The sequence below is a fragment of the Tauraco erythrolophus genome, chromosome 15 (genome assembly GCF_009769465.1).
Source record: "Tauraco erythrolophus isolate bTauEry1 chromosome 15, bTauEry1.pri, whole genome shotgun sequence".
NCBI classification, from domain to species: Eukaryota; Metazoa; Chordata; class Aves; order Musophagiformes; family Musophagidae; genus Tauraco; species Tauraco erythrolophus.
The window spans coordinates 7,440,539-7,466,769 of NC_141479.1; the positions used below are offsets into that span (position 1 = coordinate 7,440,539).

Genomic DNA, 26,231 nt, shown 5'->3' on the forward strand with positions numbered 1-26,231 from the left:
GTGTAGAGTGAAATTTGGTTTTTGAGTTGATAGACTTAATTGCTTTGAGAATTAGAATCTGTACCTAAAACTACCATCAAGAGCCAAGTGGAAACTGGTGGGACTTAAGCACAGCTTGGAATTGGAGAAAAACTGCCCTGAACAACCCTCTTTTCCAAGCCGCACGTTCTTCACTTAGAAATTCTGAGAATTATAAATATATGAAGAAAAGGTAACTAGAAAATGGCTAGCCTGATGTTCCTCTTACATCAAAGACGCAAATAAAAAAGTTTCAATTCATAATTATTTTTTTGAACACAACACAGAAAGGTGAGCGTAAGAATAAAAGATTTAATATTATCCGTGTGTGGTTTTTCTTTAAAAAAGCTAATTTTGCAAAAAACAATTATTTTCTACACTTATAGCATACAAATGTAAACAAGTCTTGTTGTAGGACTAAGGTTTATTAATTTACAGAATTCTTCAGTAGCAACCCTAGTTCCAAGTAAATAAAGCCAGGACGCAACACGGGTGGTGTAGAATCACAAAGGCTTTAGATTAGAGAGTACACCTACAGGGTACTAAAATAAAAAAATAAAAAACCCCCAAACAAGCAAGCAAAGGAAAAAAACCCCACCCCAAAAGCAACAAAAATTTGAACAGTCACAGTGATTTTTTTAACAATGATTTTGAACTTTAACTTTTTCACTTACTAAAAACAGAACTTCCCAGAAAAGGTTATTTAGAAACATCATACATTTTCTAGCTGAACCAGCCATTTCTCAGTTAAATTCTGGAAGTGCCTTTCACTCTCTGTCAAGGGGCAGGGAGGAGGGAAGAGGCCAATGCAATTTCCCTTAAAAGTTCAAAAAAAATTTCACATCAGAGAAGAAAGAAAACAAAGAACCCTCACTGTTTTTTTTTTCAAAAAAAAAAGGATTATAAAACTGGGAGAAGGTATACTGAAATCCCAATGCATCTTTAAAAGTGGTACAGGTGTTTACGTGACTGCCGTGCAACCCCAGGGCTCTATCGGGACCATCCGTTGAGAACACGTAGCAGCCACAATCGTCCCAAGAGCACTCAGACTATTACAATGGTATCTGATTTCAGTTCACAAGCAGTTTGATTTAAGCCCTTAACGTAAAACAGTAATGAAGGAGTTCCTGACACCCAGATTTGAAAGAAAGAAAAAGCATCTTTTCTGTGCAAGTCTCAAACTACGTTTTTATGTGGTCACTGAATTATGTCTGACAAAACGCCTCTCACAGAAACAAGGAATTTATGAAAATAATACAGAAACAAAATTAAGAGTGAATTGATTTAAATGCATGTTATTTTTCCTGTAAGTTAACAAAAGTTAACTTTGAATTTATTTGGAAACTAGACAAAAACACCCCACCACTCAAGTAAAAGCTTCTTCAAACAGAAAGGCTCCCCATGTTTCAGCCCTTGTGGAAAACCTTCAAGTTCCTTAATCCACTGTGACTGTCAGAGTTTCCGGGTTTTGCCAATTATCTTGATGTTATATATCTTAACGGTATGTCCAGTGCAAACTATATTTAGCTTGTTAGTTCAATTCATCTGTGCCAGAAAGGAACAGTTACATTACTTTCAATTACCACTACCATTGCCTGAATTTTAATTTTCAACAGTAAATGTAAGGCTAGGCATTTCTATCCAGTCCTCTGGGAATGCTTTTACTGAAAATTACTTGCTAAGGAAACAGAACTTGAGTTTATGCACATTTTTGGTTGGTTGTTTTATGTTAATATTCCACAAGATATGCATTTCATTTCTAATACTTAAAACTACAAACAGATTTTAAATTAATTTGTTCCCGACACAGTTCTCATTTTGTAATTTTACTGTGCTCTGAATTTTGTTAATATTTTCTCTCAAAATAAAAAGTTATTCTTGTTCCTCTAAGACAATAATCTTTTAAAAAAAACACACTGTGCAAAAAAATACCTTCAAGACACACCACAAACCCCAAATAGTTCAACTATTGACTCTACTGTGGTATATATACAGCCATCTTCTGAATGTCAAGGCATGGTGTATAAAAAGTACTTCACGACGAATGCTTATTTAAATCTTGCCACTTGTTTCTTTTCCTAGAAAGCAAAAATAAAACCACATAGCAATGATAACTCCTTGTCTACACAGTTGGGATTCAACATTTTGCAGGATACAGGGGCAAAGCAGCAGCAAACGCCACCCATCCCACTGCTTCTGAACAGGCTGGGGAGCACAGAGCCCTCTTTACACTCCTCACTTAATACCACAGACTGACTTAAATTCAGCACCTGTTCTGGTATAAAATCTCAAATCAGAGCCAGAATCTGTTGTGCTAGGCATCAGACAGGGAGACAACTAAAGCAGCAATCCACACCTTCAAAGGACTGCAGTTTTTAATTGAAGCACAGACAGATGATGCCTTAGGGATCAGGATAAGGAAGCAAATTCAGCTTCGGATACCTGTTTTGATACCAGTCTTATCTGCGTGACTACATGAACTGATGAAGATCACTTACATCTATTTAGCATCTGTTTACTTATGCTGCACACTGCCTAGATCAGTCCAATTTCTGCCACCCTCAAAGTATCTTCAAAATCTAGCTTTGCCTTTGTAGGCTGTCAAGGATCTCAAGCTTAGCCTAAACTTATTTAAATAAACCAGTGACAAGAACCCCCAAAACATTTAATTTGCACCACATCATCACTTTTGCTGCTGCCTTAATTTTCCTTGTGTCAGAACAACTTTTATAGTCTCAATCTTAGAGCTTAGGTCTTCTGTATTTATAAATCTGATCTAGTTTTAGGCCCCTATCTGATACTTCTTTAAATCACTGATAACTTTTCTTGTCTTTCATAGACAAGAGTCTTCCATGCTTTTCCTATTATCTTCTGACTTGTCCCTTACAAGCAGAACGTGGTCTCTAAGTTAATGTACAAAATTATTACCTCTCATTTAGTCACAAGCCCTCCATTAGACACCAAAAGCCAAGTTATGCTAAACTGCAGCTAGGCAGGTGATAAGAGTAAGATTTTCTCATTCAAAGAAATAAAAGCATGGCCATCGAAACAGGCAGTTGACTAATTATTATTAGGTAACTAGAATATCATAGAAACCTGTGATAGTTTGATGTGTGGGGGGGTGTTCTGGTGGCAGGGGAGGGGATTTGCTCCCTGTGCCACCAGATCTGAGTCCCATCCCCCCCGGGGGAGGTTGAGCCAAGGCGGCGCCTCTGCGAATTGCCCTATTTAAGTTGGGACAAAGGGGCGGGAAAAGGGCTTTTTGCTCAGGAGCGAGGAGAGAGCAGGAGGGCGCTGCCCTCGCTCCCGGCTCCCGGCCGAGCGGCCGCTCGGGCCCGGGCCGGCGCCATGTGCTCAAGATGGCGCCGGGGGAGCCGCATGGGGGACTCGGTAAGCGCCCCGCTCCCGGGGTGCCCGCCGGGCCGAGCTCCCCCAGAGAGGATTAATATCTAAGAGAAGACAACCACAACGACCGGGTCAGCAAAGATGGAGCAGGAGGAGGTGTGCTGGAGCTGAGGCTTCCCTTGCAAATCGGTGTGAGATAGCAGGCGGCCCCCCTGCAGCCAGGGTGTACTCGGCGGAGCAGCGACCCACTCGTGACCTGTGGAGAAACCCACGTCGGGAAGGAGATGCCTGAGCCCAGGAGAGGCCGTGGAGCAGGGGATGCGCGACCAGGTACTGTTGATAATGGGGCATGGAATGCACGACGAGGTCGTGGAGGCATCTGGAGACCGTGGGACGACCCACGCCGACGCGAGTGGCAGCAGCTCCCTAAGAGGCCGAGACTGGTAAAGCCCGAACTGGTGCGATCCATGGGGAGGATTGCAATCCTGCGGGCAGGACTTACTTTGGAAAAGTTTGGGGACTTTTTCTTTGTGAGTAGGGGATCCACCGAAGCAAGGGAAAAATGGTGTAAAGACTCCTCCTCCTTTAAGAAAGGAGCGGCAGTAACAACATGGATGAACTGACCTGTACTCCCCCATTCCCTGTCTCCCTGCGCCGCTGGGGGGAAGGCAGAGCCAGGAACGAAAGGAAAATAGGGGGTGGGGAGGTTGTTGTTTTAAGATCGGGCCTTGTTTTCTCTTTCTCCTCTCAAGTAACCGGTTTCGTTCCCTTGTCTCCTGTTTAGTAACTGTTAATAAATTGTTTTGTTTTATTAAGAAAGCCTGAGTCATGTTTTGCCCGAGACCATGTTTGGTGGGTGCTCCCTTTTCGGTTCTTGTCTCGACCCTCAGTCCAAAAACCACGACAAAACCCCAAAGGAAGATGAGGGCTCCATTTTGCTGTGGGCCACTGATAAGGGCAATAGACTTTGGCAAAGATCTTACAAACATGGGAAGTTCGGACATCACATACAAGCGTCATTAATACTAGCGATGGGGTTAACGAAACAACAAAACCACCTCTCATACACTACAGCTTACCTCTCTACCAACCCAAACTGTCTGATGAGCTGGAGGCAGAGCCACCAGCTTGTCAGTGTTTCACGCCCTCAGCCACACAGGCCCACTGAAGTGCTCCGGTCTCCTCAGATGAAACAAAGGTCAAGGGATTATTTTAGTTTTCGTATGTTAAGGTTTTAGTACAAACTCACAAGAAAACGAAATGCCTTTGCATGTCCTCATTTCTCTTTCAGCTATTAGCTAGAAATGGCATGTATACCAGAAGACAGAGGCAAATATTTTTAGCACTAAAAAAAAAATCACACTTCTGCAAGCCATATGGTTCCTACTATGCACCTATCTTATTATGACACAAATTATTTTATTTTTTTTAAGACATTCAACTGATTAGTGTATAGCAAAAAAACCCAATCCATGTATTCCTACTGCTGGAATAGTTTAAGATCTAAATGACAGTCTGTCTTTTCACTTGAGGAAAAACAGGGTCTGATAGATTATATTAAGAAAGCCAAGTTTTCTAGTGGATGCCCTATCTTCTGTACGTTTCTCTGCAACTTTCAGATTCATATCTGAAGATTAAATGTTTCGTTTCATTAGTAACCTAAAAAAAACCCCAAACCACCATGCTTCATTGTTCTAATAGTGCCCTGGAACCAGATTCTGACTGCTACACTTATGTAAAATGCAAAGTCCTACAATTGGGACAGAGTAATTCCATGAAACAGAACTGGCTCTTGACTGAATGAACAAAGAGCAGCTTTGGAGAGAAGGACCTAATGGCCCCGGTGGACAGTAAGTTGAAGAGAAGTCAGCAGTGCACCCTTGCAGTGATGATGGCTAACAAATAACAGGCTGCACTGGCAGAAGCATGGTCAGAAAACGGATTACTTCCCTCTGTTCAGCACTCATGATATCAGATCTGTAGTACCATGCCCAGTTTTGAGCTCCTCAGTACAAGACACAGTAGGGCAGGCCACACAGCAGAAGGCCACCAAGATAGCTAAGAGGGCTGGAGCACACGACGTACAAGGAAGGGCTGAGGAAGCTAGGCTTATTTGGCCTGGAGAAGAGGGGAATATAATTGTTTTCAACTACCAAAATGGGGTTACAAGAGGAGATGGAGCCAGTCTCTTCTCGGTGGTGTGCAGTCAAAGGACAAGGGTCACATTTTGCAGCAGGGGAAAGTCCTACTAGGTACAAGGGGAAAAAAGGAAGAAAAAAAAATTGTTCACAGTAAGAGCAGTCAAGCACTGGAAAAGTCTGTCCAGAGTTGTGGCATTTCCATCCCTGGAGATGCTCAAGGCCTAGCACAACCTATCTGACTCCAAAGCAAATCCTGCTTTGAGCAGGAGACTGGACTAAGAGACCTCCAGAGATCCTTTCCAACCTAGATCATCCTGCAATTCAGTGTAGCACCCAGAAAATGAGAGCAGAACTTTCTGCATGGAAGTCCTTTTAAGAGCTCCAAACAAATATTAATACCTTTTATCAGGCTAATATTATACTATCTTCAGTGTACAGCAAGTACAACTAACACTGGGATTAAAATCCATGCACTGTGCAGTTTTATGCCATAATCCACCGAGTTACTCTTTCCTCAGCTGTTACACTCCAGCCCTCTTCGCTGCCTGCCCCAGCCATATCCCAGGATAACCTTTCAACTGCTCCATGACCCTCAAAGGCTTCTCCTGGACTTTTCCAGGCCAGGCTCAATGGTCTTTAAGCCCTCCCGATCCCACACTCTCACTCACTGATTTGATTAGCAGGCATCGCATCACATCACACATTTCATCCAGCTCCTGGAAAGTAAGAGCAGTAATGGCACTTCTAGGCAGTATAGCTGCTTAACTCATTTTTCACTTTCTTTTGCATTTGACAAAATACCATATGTCAGGATTCCATAAAGTCAGTCGTTTGCAAGTTATCCAGTCAGTTCTTGAGCCTGTTTTCCAATCTAAGAGACCGAAATCTAACAAATGGAGCAAATTTGGTCTTTGGAGTTCCATGCCTATCATCATGGGCAAAATTTTGCCAAAAACTAGATGCCTGTGCTAAGGCAGCATGTTAAGACAAGAGGGGGGAAAATGTCCCATTTCGAAAATCAGCATAATAAAATGCTTTTGTGTTTGGTTGTGGGTTTTTTTTGCTTTAAAAAAAATGTGTATGAGAGTTTCACAGATACAAAACTGAAGCTTTTGATACATGGAAGTTCACACATGCACACACAATCTTCATGAATCAGTGACGTATTTTGAAAATAGTTTCTGTATTTTACATCTTAAAAATATCTATCAGAAATATTTAAAAGGGTATTTTAAGCAATTATAAAGTTACTTTAGATAATACCTCAGTATAAAAAAAATCCTTTTTATTAGGCTTACTACTTCCCTGAATTCAAATTCATCCTGATGTAGAATTACCAGGAAGATAGTAAACCAGGAGACTTGATTTTCAGAAATACCAATCAAAATAAAGTAAAACCAGGGAGCTGCGTATACGTGTAGGATCTTCTTACACTGGTTTCCACAACAAAAAGCTATCATACAGAATTTATCATGAATGAATCTGAAACAGTTTTCCCTTTGATAAACCTCATGAAGTAACAGATCCAAGTGCTGACAGTAACCTACACACTTGTCACACGCTTCCCTTGGGAAGCTTGCCGTAAGTGCCTGTGCAATTCTAGAAATGGGTAAGAGCAATATGAACATTCTGCCACTGCTCAATTCCCTGAAAAATATATTAAGCCTTTAAAATTGTTTTCTTGATCTGGCATATGACTGAGAATATTCTCTAAATTACTTTTTCATGCAATTATGGTTTTCTACCAGGATACATGAGGATTTCTCAACAATGACAGTGATGCTATGTACAGACCTCAGGACTGCAAGAGCACTCTCTTATCACCGCTAACACTTAATCTCAAAGTATGCTATGCTTTTTTATGCTGATGTGACTTTCATATTGCATCAACCCAGAAGTATAAAAATACTGAACATAAAAAAATGCAGTATTAACACGAAAGCAAAACTGTTCTGCTCAACAAATTTTAGAAGTTCAAAACTGTTATATTTTTTGAAAACATTATTCAGTACGGGAAACCTTAGTTTAAAGTTCCTCGATGTTTCAAGTTGGGGTTTTCCCTAGTGTCTCCTGATATGCAATGAATCTTCTCAAATTCATCTTCACATTGTCAAGAACACATAGCTGATCTGTACTATATTGTCCTTTGCCTTCTTTTCGCATCTGTAAAACCAAAAAATACATACTTTACTAATGGAGAAGTTTCTTCTATTAGATCACCTGAAGTTTGTAGTAATTCTATATAGGTCTTCTATCAAGACATGCTACCCATGCCTTTTGAGAACTCCAATATGTTTATGTGTGTACATGAGTAGCTAGCAGTTATTTCTGCAAGTCAATTTACTAGAATACATCTCTGCCTAAAACCAGACTACTATTGGCATACTATTTCACTCATAAATCTGAAATATACACTTATTTTCTGTAGCTTTTTGCATGAAAGAGCTTGCACATCTAACTAACCAAACAACTGTAGCACTGTCAGGTATGTATTTTGTGCATATAGTGCTCAGCTTTAAGACTATGAAAGTCACTCCTCAGGCTTCATTTGACTAAAGAACCAACATAACTGAAGGTCATTTTCTATTTAAGAAAAAGACAAACATAAAATTACAGTTTAGAATTTTAGCCTTGTGAGTCTTGAAAATACAGAATATATGACCTATTTTAATTAACCAACAACAGAACAAAAATGTCCACCGGCACCTACAGCAAGTTAAAAACAAAGGATGTCAACGTAACTTCAGAAGGGACTTCCACCCCACCGGTTTAGCTGCTCTCTTCCAGAGACATCTGTAGGATATTTTTTTTTACAAGGGTTTCAGAACAATACAGGGATTTGGACATCAATAATGCAGATGTTGAAATGCAGATGCTGTGCTGTTACCTTGACGGTTCCATGCACTACAGGGTAAGGTAAGTGTATTTGCTTTCCTCTAAAGCAGAGTATAAGGAATTCAATTATTTGTTTTCTTTTTGTTGGTTTGTGGGTTTTTTTTTGTGTCATCTTATAAAGTCATACATTCCTGCTTAATTTAGCAGCCCAAATCTCACAGCTTTAACCCACACTCTGTGTTGAGACCCTGAGCTGGCTGCATTTGATGCCTACCCTCATTTTGAACACTGGCTGAAATTCTTTCAGTGCTGGAAGCAACTTGATCTGTACTGCTGCCTTTTCTGCTTCTTTACCATCTGCAAATACATCAAAAAGTGCATCCAAGGCTTCCCCTGCTACCACAAGAGAAGATTCCTTCATAGCAACCTCAAGAAGAAATTTTCCAATCATCTGAAATAAAAGAGAAAATTGATCTTTCCAGAAATGCTTAAGAAAACTGTATCAAAACTGTTTTAGACTTGCAATGCAAAGTTTGCTTTTTCACCTTTAGTGTTTCAGCTGTATCTTGTCCTTTTGCCAGGACGCTGCCAGAAATTCCAAGGATGCTCACTACATTCACTCTAACACTGGCATTGCTGCTGTGAATACCAGCTTCACACAAAGCCAATAGCTGCTCAGGAGTCATACACTGTTTAGCAAGGGGAAAAAAAAAGAAAAAAAGAAAGATAGACATATTTACATTTTCATGGAAATTTTCAAATACATTTAGATCATTTGCTTTTACAGAACACAGGTAAATTTATAATAGAGAAACAGAGTCCTGTATTATGAAAACGACATGAATTCTGAAAATGTAATTAGCAAAAAAAACAGTTAAACTCGCCCTTTCAACTTCTTAAGCTGTTTCTTCCAGAACATAACCAAGGCTCTCACGAAGCTGAAGTAAAAAGTTCTGAGCTTAAAAGGATTTTCGCAAACTCATCTAGCTCAACAGCTACTTCCAACTCATTGCAACTTATAGTACAGAAGCTCATTTTTCCGTTTAAAGCCAGAAAGGACCAGCAGATCATCTAGTATTATGTCTTGCATAACAAACTATTATGCTTCATTCCTATATTTAGCTCACTAATGCATGTCCAACCAAGATTCTAGGACAACCAGCTTCAACTAGATGACATCAGGAAATAAAGAATCCACATTTCTAGGTGCTAATTTACTAAATGCTTGTCATTATATCCATCTCCTGAAGATATCACCTGTGGCTTATTGCTATTTTGGTTTTGAAATACCTTTCATTTGTTTACATGTTAAGGATTAGATATATAAAAAAGTATTCCTGTAAAGTCCATGAAAAATACAAAGAACGAATGGAATTAGATCTGTGCTTTCAGTGTGCACAGTTGCTGAAATGTAACACTTCCTTTAAATGGTTTTGTTTCAAAAACTTTCCAGCACAATCTCCCATGAATTTGAACCGACCAGAGCATATGAGTTCAAAAGCTTTTACCTGGGAGATGTTCTTTGATGCCATTGTTTGTAGAAGTGCCCTCAAAGCGCTGGTTATGGCTTCCAGGAATTCTGTGTCTGTAGGGAGTTCTGTCAAAGAATTGAACCCAGAGCCAAAAGTTAAACAGTAAGACAAAGGATACCAGACGCAAAAAATACAAATTCCTTAATCCCTGAATTGTTCCTTCAGGTACTAGCACACACAGGAAGAGGTGGTCTTTGCAGGTGGTAACCATAGTGATTTGTTTGAATTCAGTATTAATTGCATCTGGAGGTGAGACCACAGTTGGTCCTCATTTTCAGGCACATCCCTGGTTAAGACGCTTACGTGACCTAAGGTATGGTACGAACCACCGTCGTCAGAACAGAAGCGTGAAAACTGCTCTCACATGGAGGCTGCAGTACAGGAACTGAGAAAACTACAGAAGCTGACTTTAACATAACGTACAGCTGCGTACTCTAACTCCTTCTGTCTTCTAAACAGGCTTTTCAGACACCCAGAACACTAGACTCTTTCCATTCATATAAAAAGCACGTTTTCCGGTGGTTTAATAACCTTTCAGAATGTATGACTCAAACCACTGCATTATTCTTGTTTAACTACAAATTCATCAATACCAGCCATCATCTTCAATGCATCTTCTTGAAGCTTTTTATTTTCCTCCAGTGTGTTCTTATTTTCTGGATCACTCCAGATGCAGAACCTTGTGCATTTTATTTCATGCATACCTCCTCCATTCCCATGTAAGCAACTAGATCTTTATGCCTCTTTTTCACTCTGTAAACCACAGAATTCCTTCTAACCACATGTTGGTATGTTATCAACTCTATCTGGCAGTTTCCATTACATAGCATTTAACTATTAAAAAAATATTATGTTAATGAAAATGGACCTGGGCCATTAAACTAATTTATTAGCACCCTCTGGCTTCAGCTAGCCACTTCTCCAGTTTCATCAAGGAACTTTCTGACTATTGCGAAGCATAAGATGTAGACCCTGAAATCTTGGAAGTCCTCTTAAGCACGAGACAGATTTCATGTGAACTTCCTTGCATACGTCTTCGTATTTATTTTCCTTTCCTGCATTTCAGTTTTTCAAGCACTACACACTCAGGAATAACGTTCCCATAGAGGGATCATGTGCCATTGATGACATTGAGAAGAAAGTGTGTTTTGCAGGCAGGAGCTTTTTCAAGCACTAATGCAGCGTCATACTATACACTACAGCAAATAAGACAGACATACACCGCGTTTGTGGCTACAAATGAAGATGCTTGAAGGAAGGGAAGAAAACAGCTTTTCAAGCTTCCAAGAGACAAGAAATGACAAAGCCATGCATATGCTAGACTTCAACAGATCTGTCTTAGGAAAATGTTTTCTGACAATTTTGAGAATTGGCAGGCTTTTCTAGCCTCTAAGAATACCTCTTATTTTTTGAAAAGCCACCATCACTGACCTTAAAACAGAAACAGATTATCAGAACAGTCTGAATGAAGCAGCCTGTCAGGGAAATAGATCATCAGCTTGGAACCAGGTGGGTTTTTTTAATCTCAGTTCAGCTTCTCTAGCGTTATTAACAGAGAGATCATAGCGTAAATGATCCAACAGCATTATTGGAATGATGCTGATCTGATGTATAAGATGACAGGAGGTAGCTGGAAACGCTAACTGCTGTGTATCTACACTAGACCATCAGCAGATGTATGGGGAAATCATAAAGTATCTCTATGAAATAATATGCCTTCAAGGAACTAGAGTGGATACATTCTAGTGTTTACTAGGATATATCTGATATTCTAAAATAGTATTTTTAGAAAAATGAAATTTATTGCCTTCTCCATTGAAATCAAACCACCACCATAACAGGAACTTGAGCAGCTTTAATACGTAGTCATAAAAACTCTGCACATTGTCTTATTATAGATATATTTTCAATGAAGCTATGTAATCATACGCATAAAGCATGTCCTGGAGAAAAGGCAGCTGCTCTCTTGCCTACTGTAATCGCCATGTACAAACACTCTGGAGATTTTTGCAACAACCACCTTTATCATAATTTCATAAGATTCCTAGGAAAAAAAAAAAACACGTATGAAAGACTGTGCTAGACCCCTTTTTTTCGTATGTCTATTTAGGCTAGTCAGCACATTTAAAAAGAAAATGTCCCATCTTCTTCATTACTTGTCTGACTGATGAAAAACCACTATTATCACAAACATGATCAAGCAAACAGTTCTAATCTCACAGCAAGGCAGGATTCATCCACTAACTTAGTGACTTTCTGCACGCACATACAGATGTAAAGCATATTCTTGCACTAGAAGCACACTCGCTCAAGATGCAATTTGGACAAACACATCTTACCAGGATACATTGTTGTGTCAGCACATCTGACATTCAGTATACTTATTTTGAAAGACCAAAGAGATACAATTAGTAATAAAATGGCATTAAAACTTAACAATGCACATGGCTACCTTGTATCTTATATGATCAGCAAACGGGGTCTGCAAGCATGCTTTACTAAACATCTTACCTGTTTTAGAAAAGACTAACTGCGAGAGATGCTGTGCAAGGGACTGAAGTGCTGAAGCTCCTCCAAGACAATCCACGTCTGACACTAACAAAATGCTATGAAGACATGTTAAAGCTCTACACTGCACTGCATTCAGTCTGAAACAAACAAACAAACCAACCATGTACTTCGCAGATCTCCGAAAATTGATGTCGAAATACAAAGAAGAATCTTGAACTAAGGAAGGCTGTGATCTGGTGTGCAGTTTACACAGATGTTTGTAGCTCTTTGTTCAAAATCATGTATCAGATCTGCCATTAGGCAGATCTTAAAAGTAACCCAAAGATAGACAATCCTTCTAAGAGTTCTAAAACAACCGAATATACATGAAAAATAGTAAGAGAGACAATGAAATTCCTACTTTTTAATTAATGGTTTCCAAGACGGATTGTGCATACAGATGTCTAGAGCAACACTGTTCGGAAAAGCAGTTTTTTCAAGAATCTGGGGAGGGGAAAAAGAAAGTTTTAGCAATAAAGCTTTTTTTTTTTTCTAGTGTGTTTTTGGGGGGAAGACTGAAATTTTAGCTTAACGTCAAACAGATGCTTCAAACTACATATTTCAAAGCTTTCCAGGTAGCAAGTGTCTCACCTGCTAAAAACTCCAGAATCTTCTTCAGTCACTCAAATGGTGCAATTACATACTGGATTTAGCATAGCATATTTTAAGTATCCAACTGTACTGAACAAAAGGTGATTTTCTAGGTCTCTGCTATTTAGATCTTTCCTCTTACAGATTCAGCTACAGAATTTTCAGGTAGCTGCAAGTCTAAAAGACCCTGCCATGAAACTTAGACTGCTTGCTATTAAGTACAAAAAGCTTCGAATGTTTTCATCTTGCACCTTTATGTCTTGGGTCAGAATTGTACAATGGTGCTGAACTAGCATAGTAATTGATTCAAACGATGAACTTTGCTGACGAGCAAAACAACTCTGAAACAAGAACATCTGAACTCTTGCTAGTGTCAAATATTGTACTTCAGACGCTATGTATTAAACTGAGGGAAAGAGGAACTTCCACTTTTTCAGTGCTGTTGCTGTTCACATACGTTACTTCCACCTCACTTAGCTAATACGGAAATCTGACAGTTACACTTCCACTCAAAAGCTTCCCTTCTTTTTGCAGGTAATCTTTTTCATGTCCAAATCAAGGAATAATAACTTTTGTATTTTGGAAAAGCCAAATTAAAAAAAAAAAAAAAAAAACAAAACACACCAGATTTCTGAAACACTTTCATCTTCTATTCCCACTTACATGAAGAAATTATTTAAGTCAAGACAGCTCATGTGATGATGCTCCACCTCTAGGCCAAAAAAAGGGAAGCTAAACTGATTTTAAAAAATACTCCTCCAGATGGACTGGGATAATTTGCTTGCCTAACCTGGGATACAAATTGGGCACAAGGGAAAGACTGTACCGTGTGTTGGAAATAAAATAAAAGACAATACCTTCTTTGGAATGAGGTTGTTCAGAAACGCTGAGTTAACCTCATCAGAGAGGCAGAGGGGTGACATTAGCAGCCCACTCCCTTCATTGTATGAGTTTTCCATAAACAAGTCACTTTCATCACTGCTGGACAGTTCTTCCCATTCATCATCAGAGGGATCTGAGAACAGAAGACAGACTTGTAAATGTAACAGCACTCATGCAATAGGTATCCTACTTCTTAATTATACTTACTTGGCTCCACCTCTTGGTTTAGGAATCTTCAAGCTCTTGGGCTCTAATGAAGTCCACACAAACCAAGTGCCATCAAGCCAAAGTTCTAAATATTATACTATTTTTGTTTAATTTGCTTTATTTTTAAAGAAGTATTTATTTTATATTCACTTAGGAAACTTTACGAGAGAGGTTCTTCATACATGGGTACTTCATTCTCTGATGTTAGCTATGCTTCACTTAAAGAGATCAAAAAAGATATAGAAGAAACATTTTATAAACCATTCACTAAGATTTTAACTTGAGATTGTACCATTTTACGTTTTGAGGTAGATTCAAGTATGCAAATACACCAGTTTAAGTTAACTTGTTTACTAACTGAAATTAGTTTAAGGCAACTGTTTTCTCTGGCAATACTGAAGCCACAGACAGATGTCCTCTGACTGGGCACTAACTGGGCTGGATGAAGATGTTACTGTCTCCACAGCAAGGCCAGTTGAAAGGAAATGATGACAGCAAAACAGGCCAATGCAAGCCAGATCATCTGTCAGCCACTCCAGGCAACATACTTTAAGTAAATTAAACTAGGGTTAAAACTGAACGAGGTTTATACTTACATGATTTATTCTACTAGCTGATTATATACAGGGCAGACATAGCGAGGGGGGTCAAGGTAGTATTACCAACAGGCACAGCTACTGTAAAATGAATAATCTGTCCATGGCTTAAGGCAGACTTGGCCTGATTAGCACAAGCTAAGTCCATCATTTATATTTAAACGGATACATCTATCTCCACAGGGTTTACACTGATTTATCTAAAGTTGTTTTAAACCAGGTTACAGTTTAACTAGTGTGACACTGGTGTTTACGAAAGTCCTGAGTCTACAGGTTGGACTGATCCTCCTCACCGACAGGTGAAAGCTCTGCCTGCATACAGAGGTCAAGATATTTAACTACTGTGATGAAAAAACATCATATTCACCTCCAAGTAATTTTGACAACACAGATTGATGTGAGAACTAGGTACTACAGTAAATACGATAACAGCCATGCACTTTTTCTGTGGCAAAAGGTAAATTAATTCACTTAAAATACAGCAAAAAAGGTCCAAATAAACACAGAGCAGGTGAAATGCAGCTTAATAGTTTATTTGAAAGTGATGATGACTGTTTATCTGATGCAAAGTAACTCATCAGGCTGTGGCAACTTGATCACATGAGCATCTTCTTTTGCTTATGGAAATATCCAATTAATTCTACAGCCATAATATGCTGGTGTTAACAGCCTTTGCATGAGAAAACAGTTGTCTTTTGCGCTTTACCAACTCACAATAGCAATAAGCATGAAAACAAAGCAGACATCCCCCTTTCAGTCAGTCTCTTGCCTCTTCTAAAAAATTCCATCTGCATTTTTAAAAAGCAAAGAAAACAAAATTCTTCTTGAAAACTAAATGATAACTATATGAGCTGACCATGCAATTCTGCAATGACAAGGACAGCAGCTGTCGTATGTTCACAGTGAGTGATCAGGGCAGAGCAGGAACTGGGCTCTAGAACATTAGCCTGTAACTAAGATCAGGTTTCTTGTAACATTCTTGGAAATACAGAAGCATTTCCAATAGCAATCCCATTTTAACTATGGGATTATGGGAACCTATGAACTACAGACTGGACAGCAACACTGAAATCCCCTGGATTCCCTCCTGTGTCTCCGTTAAGAGGAGAGCGCTCTGCTGCTGCCAAACACCAGCCAGCATTCAGTAAAACACGTCTCTTGCCAGTCTGGTTATTTCCCTCAGTTCTGTGGCAAGCTGAGCATTTCTATGAACTCAGCATAATGGTTAAAGCTATTTTAGTCCTCAAATAACTTGAAAATTAAACGAACAGCTGCCTGTGGATTCCCCTTAATTTCTAGACTATGTTTCTGTCTGCCCATGAATGGGTAAAGTACTGTAGTGAAATACAACACAATCAACCTTACATTACACTGCGTGAATGGCAGAATATGCAGCTTATCCACAAGAGATTTTCCAATTAAAGGGGAGAGCTTATGAATTACAGTTCATTAGATGAGAAATGCAGTTATGAAAGGAGCTTCATATACTAGGTGCAGAATTTCCTTGCACTGTTCGAGAAAAAAAAAAATCACCACTGGGAATATGTGGGTATTATTGTGGATTTTATTAGAACCTGGAAGATTTACTCAGAAAGTTACCTCCTACAAATTCACTCTTGCATCAAGCTTACAAACTGTAGTAGCAACTAAAGTTTTCATGTTTTGGAGGGTTTTTGGGGGGGGTTGTTTTATTTGGTTGTTCTATGTTTTCTTAAAAACAATTTGAGAATCGCTTGTTTTCCTGAAGATTAGGAGAAAAGCTATCAAAATTGAGTATCAGAGTTCACAGAAGATACAGAAAATCTATTTCCTACTCCCCCCAAAACAACAGCCTTTCCTTCTCCTCCAAAAAAGCTCATAAAGGCTTAACTCTGAACAGCCTATATCTGCCTTGTTGCTAGAGCTGCAGGCAAAAGCTGCCTCTCCTCCTTCTTTTGCAACACTTGTCATATCAAAACTAAATCAAAACTACAAGATTTATCTGCTTAAAAAAACCTGATGCCCTCATCCTGCAATAAGAGTCATACCCATATTGTATCAGATGAACACTCAGACCACACTCTAACTGAACAAAGTAATTGCTGTAACGCTTTTTAGGAAGTATCTCTTTGGCGTAAGTGCTTTTTTGTTTGTTCTTAAATGTTGGCACATGTAGTACCATGCAAAAACAACATGTAAGCAACAGGAATTACTTAAATGAGAAAAACCCTCTTAAATTAGTAATAGAAATACAATCCAATCGGCCCCTCAGATGAGGGTATCAGGGACAATAAGTCTATGTGCATTCACCCTTAAAAGCCAAGATCATGAAACAGCAAACTAAACATGACTTATTCTAGAAACAAAATGCACCACAACACTTGCAATGAAAGAGATTCCTACAAACCTTCACTGCAGCACATATTAACAATGATTTCCAGAGCAGTCTGCTGAGCCATCAGTAAAGCTGTCACTTCTTTCAGTTCCCACTTATCAGACTAAAAAATAAAAACACAAACCAAATTTAATTTTGTAAAACAATATTTCAGTGCAATTTAAAGTACCGAAGCTCTCAGTTAAAAATATAATCCAGCCATTTCCTCTTCTCATCCTACCCCAGAACTTTAAAAAAACCCACAAAAACAACAGGTGTTATCTACCATCTTTCTGTTAAATATTTCAAAACAAATTTTGCCTTTAAGAAAAATATAACCTAATGTTAGCTGAAGCCCTAACAGAAACATGCTATTTGTGTTATTCTTTTCATGCACGCAACAGTGAATGCATTTGTTAACCTCTGAGCCTTCTCCACTCACAACTGAATGCTGCAGAATTCAGAACTTCCTGCACTAGCTACAGGGAGAAGCGTCAGATTCCTTCCAGTGGAGCAAGAAAACGGAAATGAGCTTTCCTGATGTGCCATGCATCCTGACCACATTAGAATAAGTTGTGCTGAAATTCTGCATGCTTATCTTCGACGTATTAGCTAAAACAGTCAAGCTATCTGGGAGTTAGGGTTAGTTACACTTGTAGGAGGTTCACTCTGGCTGGTGCCGAGTCAAGATCAGTCAGATGCTCAGCCAAACGCATTAAGCTGTCTGACAGCCAGCCAGCCACACTTACTGGAAGTAGATCTGAAATGTCATTTTCTCTCCTGACTTTTCCTTTTGGTATTTCTTCCATGTCATCATCTTCACTCGAAACACAGTTGTCTCTAACATCATTCATGTTTTCCTCTGTTTCTGCCTCCGCAAGTTTTAACCTGTTTTTTTCAGCTTCCTTCATACGAATAATCATTTCACCAGCATCGATTGCTAACGATTCTGAAAAAATCTTCAGGATTGCATTAACCATGCTTCCCAGGCTGCCTGGTGGAATGGTATCCTTGATGTTCCAGACAGTGCCTAAACATGAGATAGGTGAAATACAGAAATTATTAAAATACTCAATTCCCAGCTCTATAATAGCCAAATACTTTGTAAGGACACAGCCTCCACTACTTGAAATACACAGTGCTTATATTTCAGTATGAATGTTCCAAGTCTTTTCTCTACAGACTTGTATTTTTTTCCATTTAGCATTTCATATACTCATCTATAATAACTATGCTATGCCCACATTTTAAGCTCAAGTAAATTTCAGCATGTAAGTATTCACAGAATATTTAAGTGGAGCAGCCTTGGTGACACTTTTTACCTGCAATAACAAATCCACATGATATAAGCATTTTCTAAGGATTCTCAAAATTAATTTACTATATTCCAGTATCAAATATCACCATGGCTGAGCATTTGAGGTAGAAAGTAGAATGCAAGGTAGAGAATCTGAGGTAAAAATCTACACCTATTAAGATCAAAATGATTCCTGTACTACTTATTATTGACTCATTCCACTGTTGAAAACCAAACGAACGGTTAAAATGGGTTATCACACTGAGCAGATACTGAACTCAGAATCAAGCATTTAAGACAGTTTTAAAATTAGTTGCAAATATCTAGTAACTCCAAAACACAATCCCAAAAGTCAGACGTAACCTCAGGAACCATCTATACAGGCTTTGACAATCAGATGTCCAGACTATAGCAGAGAAGACTAAGCCTTCTGTCCTTCTTCCCACCCTCTACCTGCCATGCTCTGTATCACAAAGCAACACACACTCTTGAGCACCATACCTGCTATCAGTGTTCTCAGAAGGATATGCTTCATTGTGCTCTCTGGACACAACATCACGGTTTCCAGTACTTGTTGTGCAGAAGCATTAAATGAAGAAAGAAGATCTGGATTATCTTCTGTCACTGCCTGCAAGCAGTTTGCTGCAGCAAACAACAACCAAGACGAAAATTAACAAACCAAATAGTAGCTTTCACTCTCCTAATAAGAAAGCATTATCTTCCTGAAAGCTGAAGTAATGAAACACAGACACAGGAAAAAACATTTCATGCAGCATCATGCTGTAATGGTATGACACTGTCCTTCACAAGCTGTGCTTTAGATTAAAAAACACTTTTTGGCAAACCTGTACATAAAATAGGTGAGGACAGTACCCCATCAGACATGGGACTAGCTGTATTAATTTCAGCTACTCAAAATTCAATTTCTCCATTGTATACTGACTAGGGAAAACACCAAAAAATGTGAGCACATACACCCGTAAGACCATTATAAGACTAAAATAGTAATACTACTAATAAAAACACATTGAAAGTGATAAGAGTTTTTTGGGGTTTTTTTAGATGGACTATGTCCTCTGCTCTACAAAGTAAACTCCTCATTACCAAAACCAGAAAACAAAATGAAAAACTCAGCCTCCAAGTAGAGCTTTTTTCCCAAAAAATTCTTCCTCCCATGTGACCACCAATAAGCCATTCTCCTTTGGACTGAAAACAAGCACACAGATGCAAACTTCTGAATGATGTGCTGTTCAGAAAAGAATCGGAAGTTTTATATTCAGTGTAAAGTTTAAGTGATGCTAAGGCAGGTGCATTATGCAATGGATGAGACGTCAGTGTTACATTCATATAGTAAAGGAAAAAAAATAATCTGTCTTTAAATTCTTATCTTCTCTTTTTACCACTTACCTACTGAAATAGCCAGATCCACATTTGTGGAAAATTTCTTCATGTAATGTAACACAGCCTCCAGACATCCTTCTTTATTGAATATAGATACTGCGGTACTGTTGCATTCACTAATGTATAAAAAAGATTAATAAAACAATTTTCCCAGGAAAAAATTACTGTAACAACATTTTAAGTAACATGTACTCATTATTACTCACATTTTAAAAACCTATCTAAGAATTATACATTAGTCAAAGACCTATCCTTTGTTACCAAGGTTATGATCAACTCTACACAAAATGGAGAAAGAGAGGCTGCAATACCCTGGACAGCTTTGAGGAAATCTGGCTTCTGCCAGCTGCCTCCTCACACACAGTATTCGGGAGTTTATTTGGGAGCCTAAGTACAGCCTCATGCAGAAAGAGCCAGGCAGAGCACGAAAGGCCAGCCCAGGGCTTTGTGCACCCATGGGAGACTTCATCCACAAACCCACTGACAACAGAGCGGGCTGTTGCCTCTCACATCAAAACAGTCACTTACTCCAGACAATGACCACTTGTAACATTCAGAAATGTGTGCAAAATCAATGCTAAATGTGACATTTACTTTAACTACCTAACAGTGGGATTTGTGTTTCTTCAAGTTTTCACAGACAGCTATTCTCATTTTTAAACTACTACACAATGATACAAGACAAACTCAAACTAAAAAATCATGGGACCTAATCAGCTACGAGAGTCTTCAAAAATTTACTTTTGAACATATTATGTTTCAGCATCAAGGCCAGCCTGAGTTTTATCAATACCAAATTCAGCGATGAAGTCAGCAGTTCACAGTCATTGCTACAAAGTTCGAAACACAGAAGTGATTTCTAGCACACTTAATGATTACAGTTCCTGTTCCAAAGCACTTATGTCTAGAAAGCAATTAAAAAAATGAACACAAAACATTTCTGAGTCAGTTACAAGGGGTCATGTATTCTGTGTAAAGTGCTGAGCAAGCAGTTTCTGTACTGTTCTAGATTCCAATCCCCCAAAAAAACAATTTACAAATAAGGCCTCAAGCCAGCAGCCATACTGTACAGACAGATATAGACAGCTCCACTGAAACAGTGTGCAATACAACCCAAAATTCGGTATGGACCACAGTGCATAAAGCTGTTACAAAACTAAGTGAAAAAACCCACAAAATTCAAGGAGAACTTTCAGAATAGGTTTCTATCACTTCAATGTTTATGTATTAATAGTGTTGTGTGTTCTCTTCTTTCACCTGGTATTTCCAATGTAAACTACTAATTAAACTATTCACATTCTTTCTCACACAATTAAGTAGATTCATATCAGTCACTAAAGGATAGTTTGTCCAAACATTTAATATTAACTTTTGGGATGACCTGCTGAGGGAGTAGTAGAAAAACAGATATTCATATTCCTAGATATTCATATTCCCAGAGCATGGGAGTCCACTGATCAGAATTTAATTTTCTCCATCTCCCTTATCACAATAGCATCTACAGGAACTGCATGCAAAACCTCACAACCCAAACCGCACAAGAGACTATGACAGAATATGTTCAGAAACAGTATCAGAATTTAGGATGAACAACCAATAGAAAGAAAATTTTGTAAATCTCCTAAAGCTAATGATCAACTTTGTGCACTTTTAGAATCCTTCACCTACAAAAGTAATTTATGGTAGAAGATAAACTTGTATTTCAGATCAGATGAGGGCTTGCCATTTATTAAGCAAGGCACATGCAGGAGCAACACAATCAGAAATCAGAATCAGCAACTGAATACATCCTCCCATGCAAGGACAGTCATTTCTTCTCTGCCATGCTCTTTTTCAGGAATAATTTAATTTAGCTCTTCTAAAAGGCCAGTGTTTACACAGCACTCACCATACATTCCACAGCAAGTTAATAGCCTCATTGGCTATGTCTTCAATATAATTTTTGTTCATCTCTCTGCATTTCTTTGGAGAGAGCTGGTTAGCATCTAGTCCAGTGCTACACTACAACCAAACAAGAGAACCAGGGTTGGGAAACAAACAAGCCAAGAGAAAAGCAAAAACTAACACATCAGCAGCAGAGTGAACGGAGATATGTCTCATGAAATGTTTATTACCAGAAAACCTGACTAGTTTCCTATTGTCTACAAGAACTGGGCCACAATGGAATTGAATCATTGATTACATTTTTTCTCTTGTAAGAAAGACTGTTACAGTACTTGCTTTGCATTCAGTAGTCTTCAGAAGCATTTTTTTTAATGAAGAAGTACTTAGCAGTTTTAAAACCTGAAATGCTGTTTCTTGCTAACACAGCCTGTATGCAATTTTCAACAGTTCTTTCGAATCACAAAAATTAATTCAGCTAATATCTTGCTGTGCTTTACAATAATTCTATTACCCATATTTCAAAATGGGGAAGAAACATACAGAAAATGATGGTATTGCTCAAGGCTGCTCATACAAAGACAGCAGGTGACAGAATTCAATGCAATTTCCAAACTGCACTGCAACACCTGGACCAAACAAAGAACAGGTATTCAGTACAGATTATTCTACAATAGCAGTAACTACCCAACTGTAAATCCAAGCTTTCATTTAGACAGAACTGTTTTTCAAAAAAAAACCCCTCACTAGAATAGTGTTGCAACATAAACGTTGGATGTGGATCTTGACTGACAGAATCGATTTGTCTTGACTGATTTCCAGACCCAAAATCTCCAGACCATTTATGCAAAAAACATCCTAGGCAGCAAACCTCACCACCTAAGTCAGGAGGCAGAAGCAAGTGGTTTGAAATCTTTGAAAGAATTTTTGTACTGTCAAACCTCCTGAAAAATTCTTTTAAAATATCTTTCAAATACCTTATCTTGACGACAGCTATAAAAATTGAACTGTTTTTGAAAATAGGATAATTCAAAGGCTAGATCAGCTTTAAAATCAGAATAAACACACCTCTTTCAGAAGTGCGACAAGGGGTGTCATGATGTCTTTTGTCACCATGTCATCACAGACTTCAAATCCTCCACAAGCACTCAGATTTCTGGGAAAAAAAAAAATGCTTTGGGTCAGACACAATATTCTCCAGAAATGTTTAAAAAACACACACGTATTCAGTATTCTTCTCTAAAGATTATGGTACTTTTTGTTTTAAAATTTATTTGCTTAATCAGTAACTTTATTCTTCTACCTTCCTAACAAAGAACAATTTTGGTGTTAGGAAAAAAGAATTATTTTCACTTATCTGTACTAAAACATGACTTCTGTCAGGTACTGCTCAGTGTAAGACACAACATAAATGTTAACGAGTATTAGCATTACATTTTTGTACAAACAAAGGAAGCTGTAGGTCTGACCACAAAATACCAACTCAAAACGCCGTTCAGTATTTACAAGTTTCTGAAGAAGCCAGCTATGTGCACTCTCTAACTAACCCACCGCTCCTACAGTGTTATCAAGACACAAAATGCCACACTCACAGCATTCCAGTTCTCTGTATTTCTTCATACTACTGTTCGGTTTTTTCCCCTAACATAAGGATGGAAAGCAGTGTATTCCACTGGGAGCAGATAAAAGGGTAGTGACTAACTTAAACTCTGCTCCTGATTGAAGTCTCAAGGCAGCCTACTGGAGCAAGAAAAGCCCCTCTCTCAGGAACTTCGGCTGATGTAGGCATACTTACTCAAAACAGAGTTGAAGCAAGAGTGGCTGGCGTTCAAGTTCATGGCTTTTAACAGCAAAACCCAGCTCTTTTCTTTACCATGCCAGGAGTACCCCATTCTACCTGTGGATATTAACAACTGCTTACCGGAGAGCGCCTGCAGCTGTCTCACGAACAGCTAAACTGTGATCCATCAACAACGGTCCTAAACACCGGACAACATCTCTCTGCAGAAAGGATGGGATTACATGCTTCTGCTGCAACAGCTTGGAAATACTGGCACAGGCATACTCCCTCACTTCAGCACTCGGATGCTGCAGCTGGGGGGACACAAACAGGGCAGGTTAGGGGGAGGGAACAGGTAGCTTCAAGTTTTCATTGAGTGAAAAGACTGATCTGCCTTTTGATTTGCAGGCCTAGCACTGCAGCTCCTGTTTTACAGCTCCTGTGCCAAATAAATTAAACAAACAAACCAAACCAACAAATCATTGTGTCTTCAACTATATGACTAGATAAATACTGTTCTGGATGTTTGACAAGACCATAGTTCAGACACGGATTTGACACTAGCTGGCACTGGTGAGATCTCGTATCTACTTTCAATCACCATGTTTAAAAAAAAAAAAACAGACAAAAGTAGGAGGAAAGATACCATCAAGGAAGCATAACAGACATAATATATGCCACCATAAAGAAAAACTGAAGAATCGAAAAATATGAAAAAAACATGATAGCCTTTAGACTAAAAACATCTCCTTAAAGACAAGGAGTAAGTGTTCTCTACATCCACAAGATAATACTGACTTGTGCTGTAACAGAGGTTTGGGTGAGATGTAAGAATTGCAAATTAAAACAATAATAAAACAGCGGAAGTGCCTATCCTGGAAGGTGACGGACTTCACTGAAAACCTAACAGAAAAGATAAACATCTGCTGAAGAGCAGAGCGGAAGAGAGTGGTACATCAGATCCTGCCTGACTGAAACTGATAGAGGTCTCTCAGTTCATCCTCACCTGTGTAGGTTTTTCTTTTTACTTTTTATTTTTTAAAGACTAAAGAGGTTAATCCAGAAGAACAATCAAGCACTGATTCGTTCAATATGCCCAGTTAGATGAAGTGAACAACGGAGACTTATTTACTCAAAGGAAAACAGAGTTTTACTTCTGATTCTAAGGTCACGTGCTCAGGAGGAGGCTCAAACTAGTTTTCATCTGTAACACTTACACCAAACCCAGGAACGTGGCCAAACCCAGCCTTTTTCAGCCTTTTCTATCAGTTACTGCTTACGTGTAGATCTTAGACTCATCGCTCTGGCTACCTGTAGGAAAACTCTTCAGTGGGGCAGACTGAACCCAAGCACTCCATGAACTGGGACGGGGGTCGCAGAGCACGCTCCCGCCCTGCCCGAGCCCCTCCGACCCGGTCAGTAAGGAGCACGAGAGCCCAGACGGGGTGCCGGGCCCCTGGCCCCGCCGGTGCCGGGCCCACGGTCGAACGGCAGCACCCGTCCGCCGCCGGGGACAAGACCGCCGCCCCTCCCTGCCGAGCCGCCCGCAGGCGCAGCCGTGACGCCGGAGAAGCGACGCGCCGGCGCCAGGAACGACGGGCGGCAGGAGGGACGCCCCGCTCCGTCCCGCGCCCGAGGGCGGCGGGCGGGCGGCTCCGCACCCGGTCCCTCGCCCGACACCGCCGGGGAGGGCCGAGACCTCGCCCCGCCCCCACCGCACCACAGCGGTGGGCGCAGCCCCCGCCGGCCCCGCAGCCCCACCGGGCCCGGCCGGGCCGGGCCGCGGCTGCCGGGGCTGCCCCGCTCCCACCGGCCCCCAGCAGGGTCGCGCCAAGCCCGCCCCCGCCCTCCCCTTGCCGGCGGCCGCCCTCGCTTCCCGCCCACACCTTCTCCAGCAGCTCCGCGGCCGGCTCTTCCTCGGGGCCGCCCTCCTCGTCGCGGCGCGGCTCGGGGCCGGCGGGGGAGAAGGGGACGCGGCGGAACCGCCGCGCCCGGCTCTTGCCCATGGCTCCGCGGCCGCCGCGCCGCTCGGCGCCGGCGCACCCACGTGTGCGGCCCCGCGCAGGCGCAGCGCCGGCCCCGCCGCGCCCCGGCCCCGCCGCCAGGCCCGCCCTCGCCGTCGCTCCCGAGAACGCTGCGTGCCCGAGACCAGCGCCAGCAATACGGGCAAAGCGCCGCCTGCGCCGAGCGAAACGTACCCCGGCAGCCCCGTAACCCGAGTGTCAGCCCCGGCCTCACGCGTGTTCGAGGGCACAGTGGCTACTCTGCATGTTTCCCCCAGGTCAAAAACTCAAACCAGGCAGATGCTGAATGACACCATTTCCTCTAACAGCACTTACAGAGGCAGGATGGACCTGTAGGGTGGAAAACTGGGAGGACTTTCTCTCTGGTGTCAGTATCTTAGATCGTAAGAACCACATCAAACATAGGAAATGTCAGTCCGGTATGAAAGTTACAGACTTGAGCTATGAACTCCTTCTGTGTTCATTTGAGATCTGTGTTTGCACAGTACAAAAGAAAATAACATCTGTTTATACAAAGAATTTATTTTATACACATTTACCTACAAAATATACAGCAGTTAAAAATAATGGATGAGCCGAAGACTTACTGGAAAAATTACAGGAGACAATTGTTAATGTCTCAACTGACGAAGTTACATCAATAGGCTGCCTTTAAAAGCCAGTCTACCTTGTAGTAGCAGTTAATGAAGTTGCAACAGCTTTGCAAGTTTTAGTCAATTAAAAGAGTTTGAAACAATTAAAAAGGCACCTCGAACAACTTAAAAACTCTTAAAACTCTTTCCAATTTTAGCTATTCAA

At 40.2% G+C, this 26,231-nt stretch overlaps 1 protein-coding gene across 3 annotated transcripts; it reads right to left on the minus strand.

The window, feature by feature from the left end:
* Positions 1–393: 393 nt before the first annotated feature.
* Positions 394–25,915, minus strand: HEATR3 (HEAT repeat containing 3). Of its 3 annotated transcripts, XM_086620687.1 has the most exons (17): positions 25,296–25,415; positions 23,551–23,723; positions 22,698–22,785; positions 22,173–22,258; positions 21,637–21,744; positions 19,755–19,864; positions 18,849–18,989; positions 17,800–18,080; positions 17,084–17,174; positions 13,870–14,027; positions 12,783–12,865; positions 12,383–12,519; positions 9,848–9,936; positions 8,885–9,028; positions 8,614–8,790; positions 4,274–7,667; positions 394–3,114 (listed from the first exon to the last, which is right to left on the minus strand). In XM_086620687.1, the coding sequence occupies exons 1-16, from the start codon at positions 25,413–25,415 to the stop codon at positions 7,548–7,550; spliced, it is 2,106 nt and encodes a 701-aa protein (XP_086476813.1). In that variant the 3' UTR covers positions 394–3,114; positions 4,274–7,547. The 3 variants fall into 3 exon arrangements, with proteins under 3 accessions (XP_086476813.1, XP_086476816.1, XP_086476815.1); XM_086620690.1 differs by lacking the exons at positions 22,173–22,258; positions 25,296–25,415 and adding an exon at positions 25,749–25,915 and having other exon boundaries at positions 21,637–21,749; XM_086620689.1 differs by lacking the exon at positions 22,173–22,258 and having other exon boundaries at positions 21,637–21,749.
* Between the last annotated feature and the right edge of the window lie 316 nt (positions 25,916–26,231).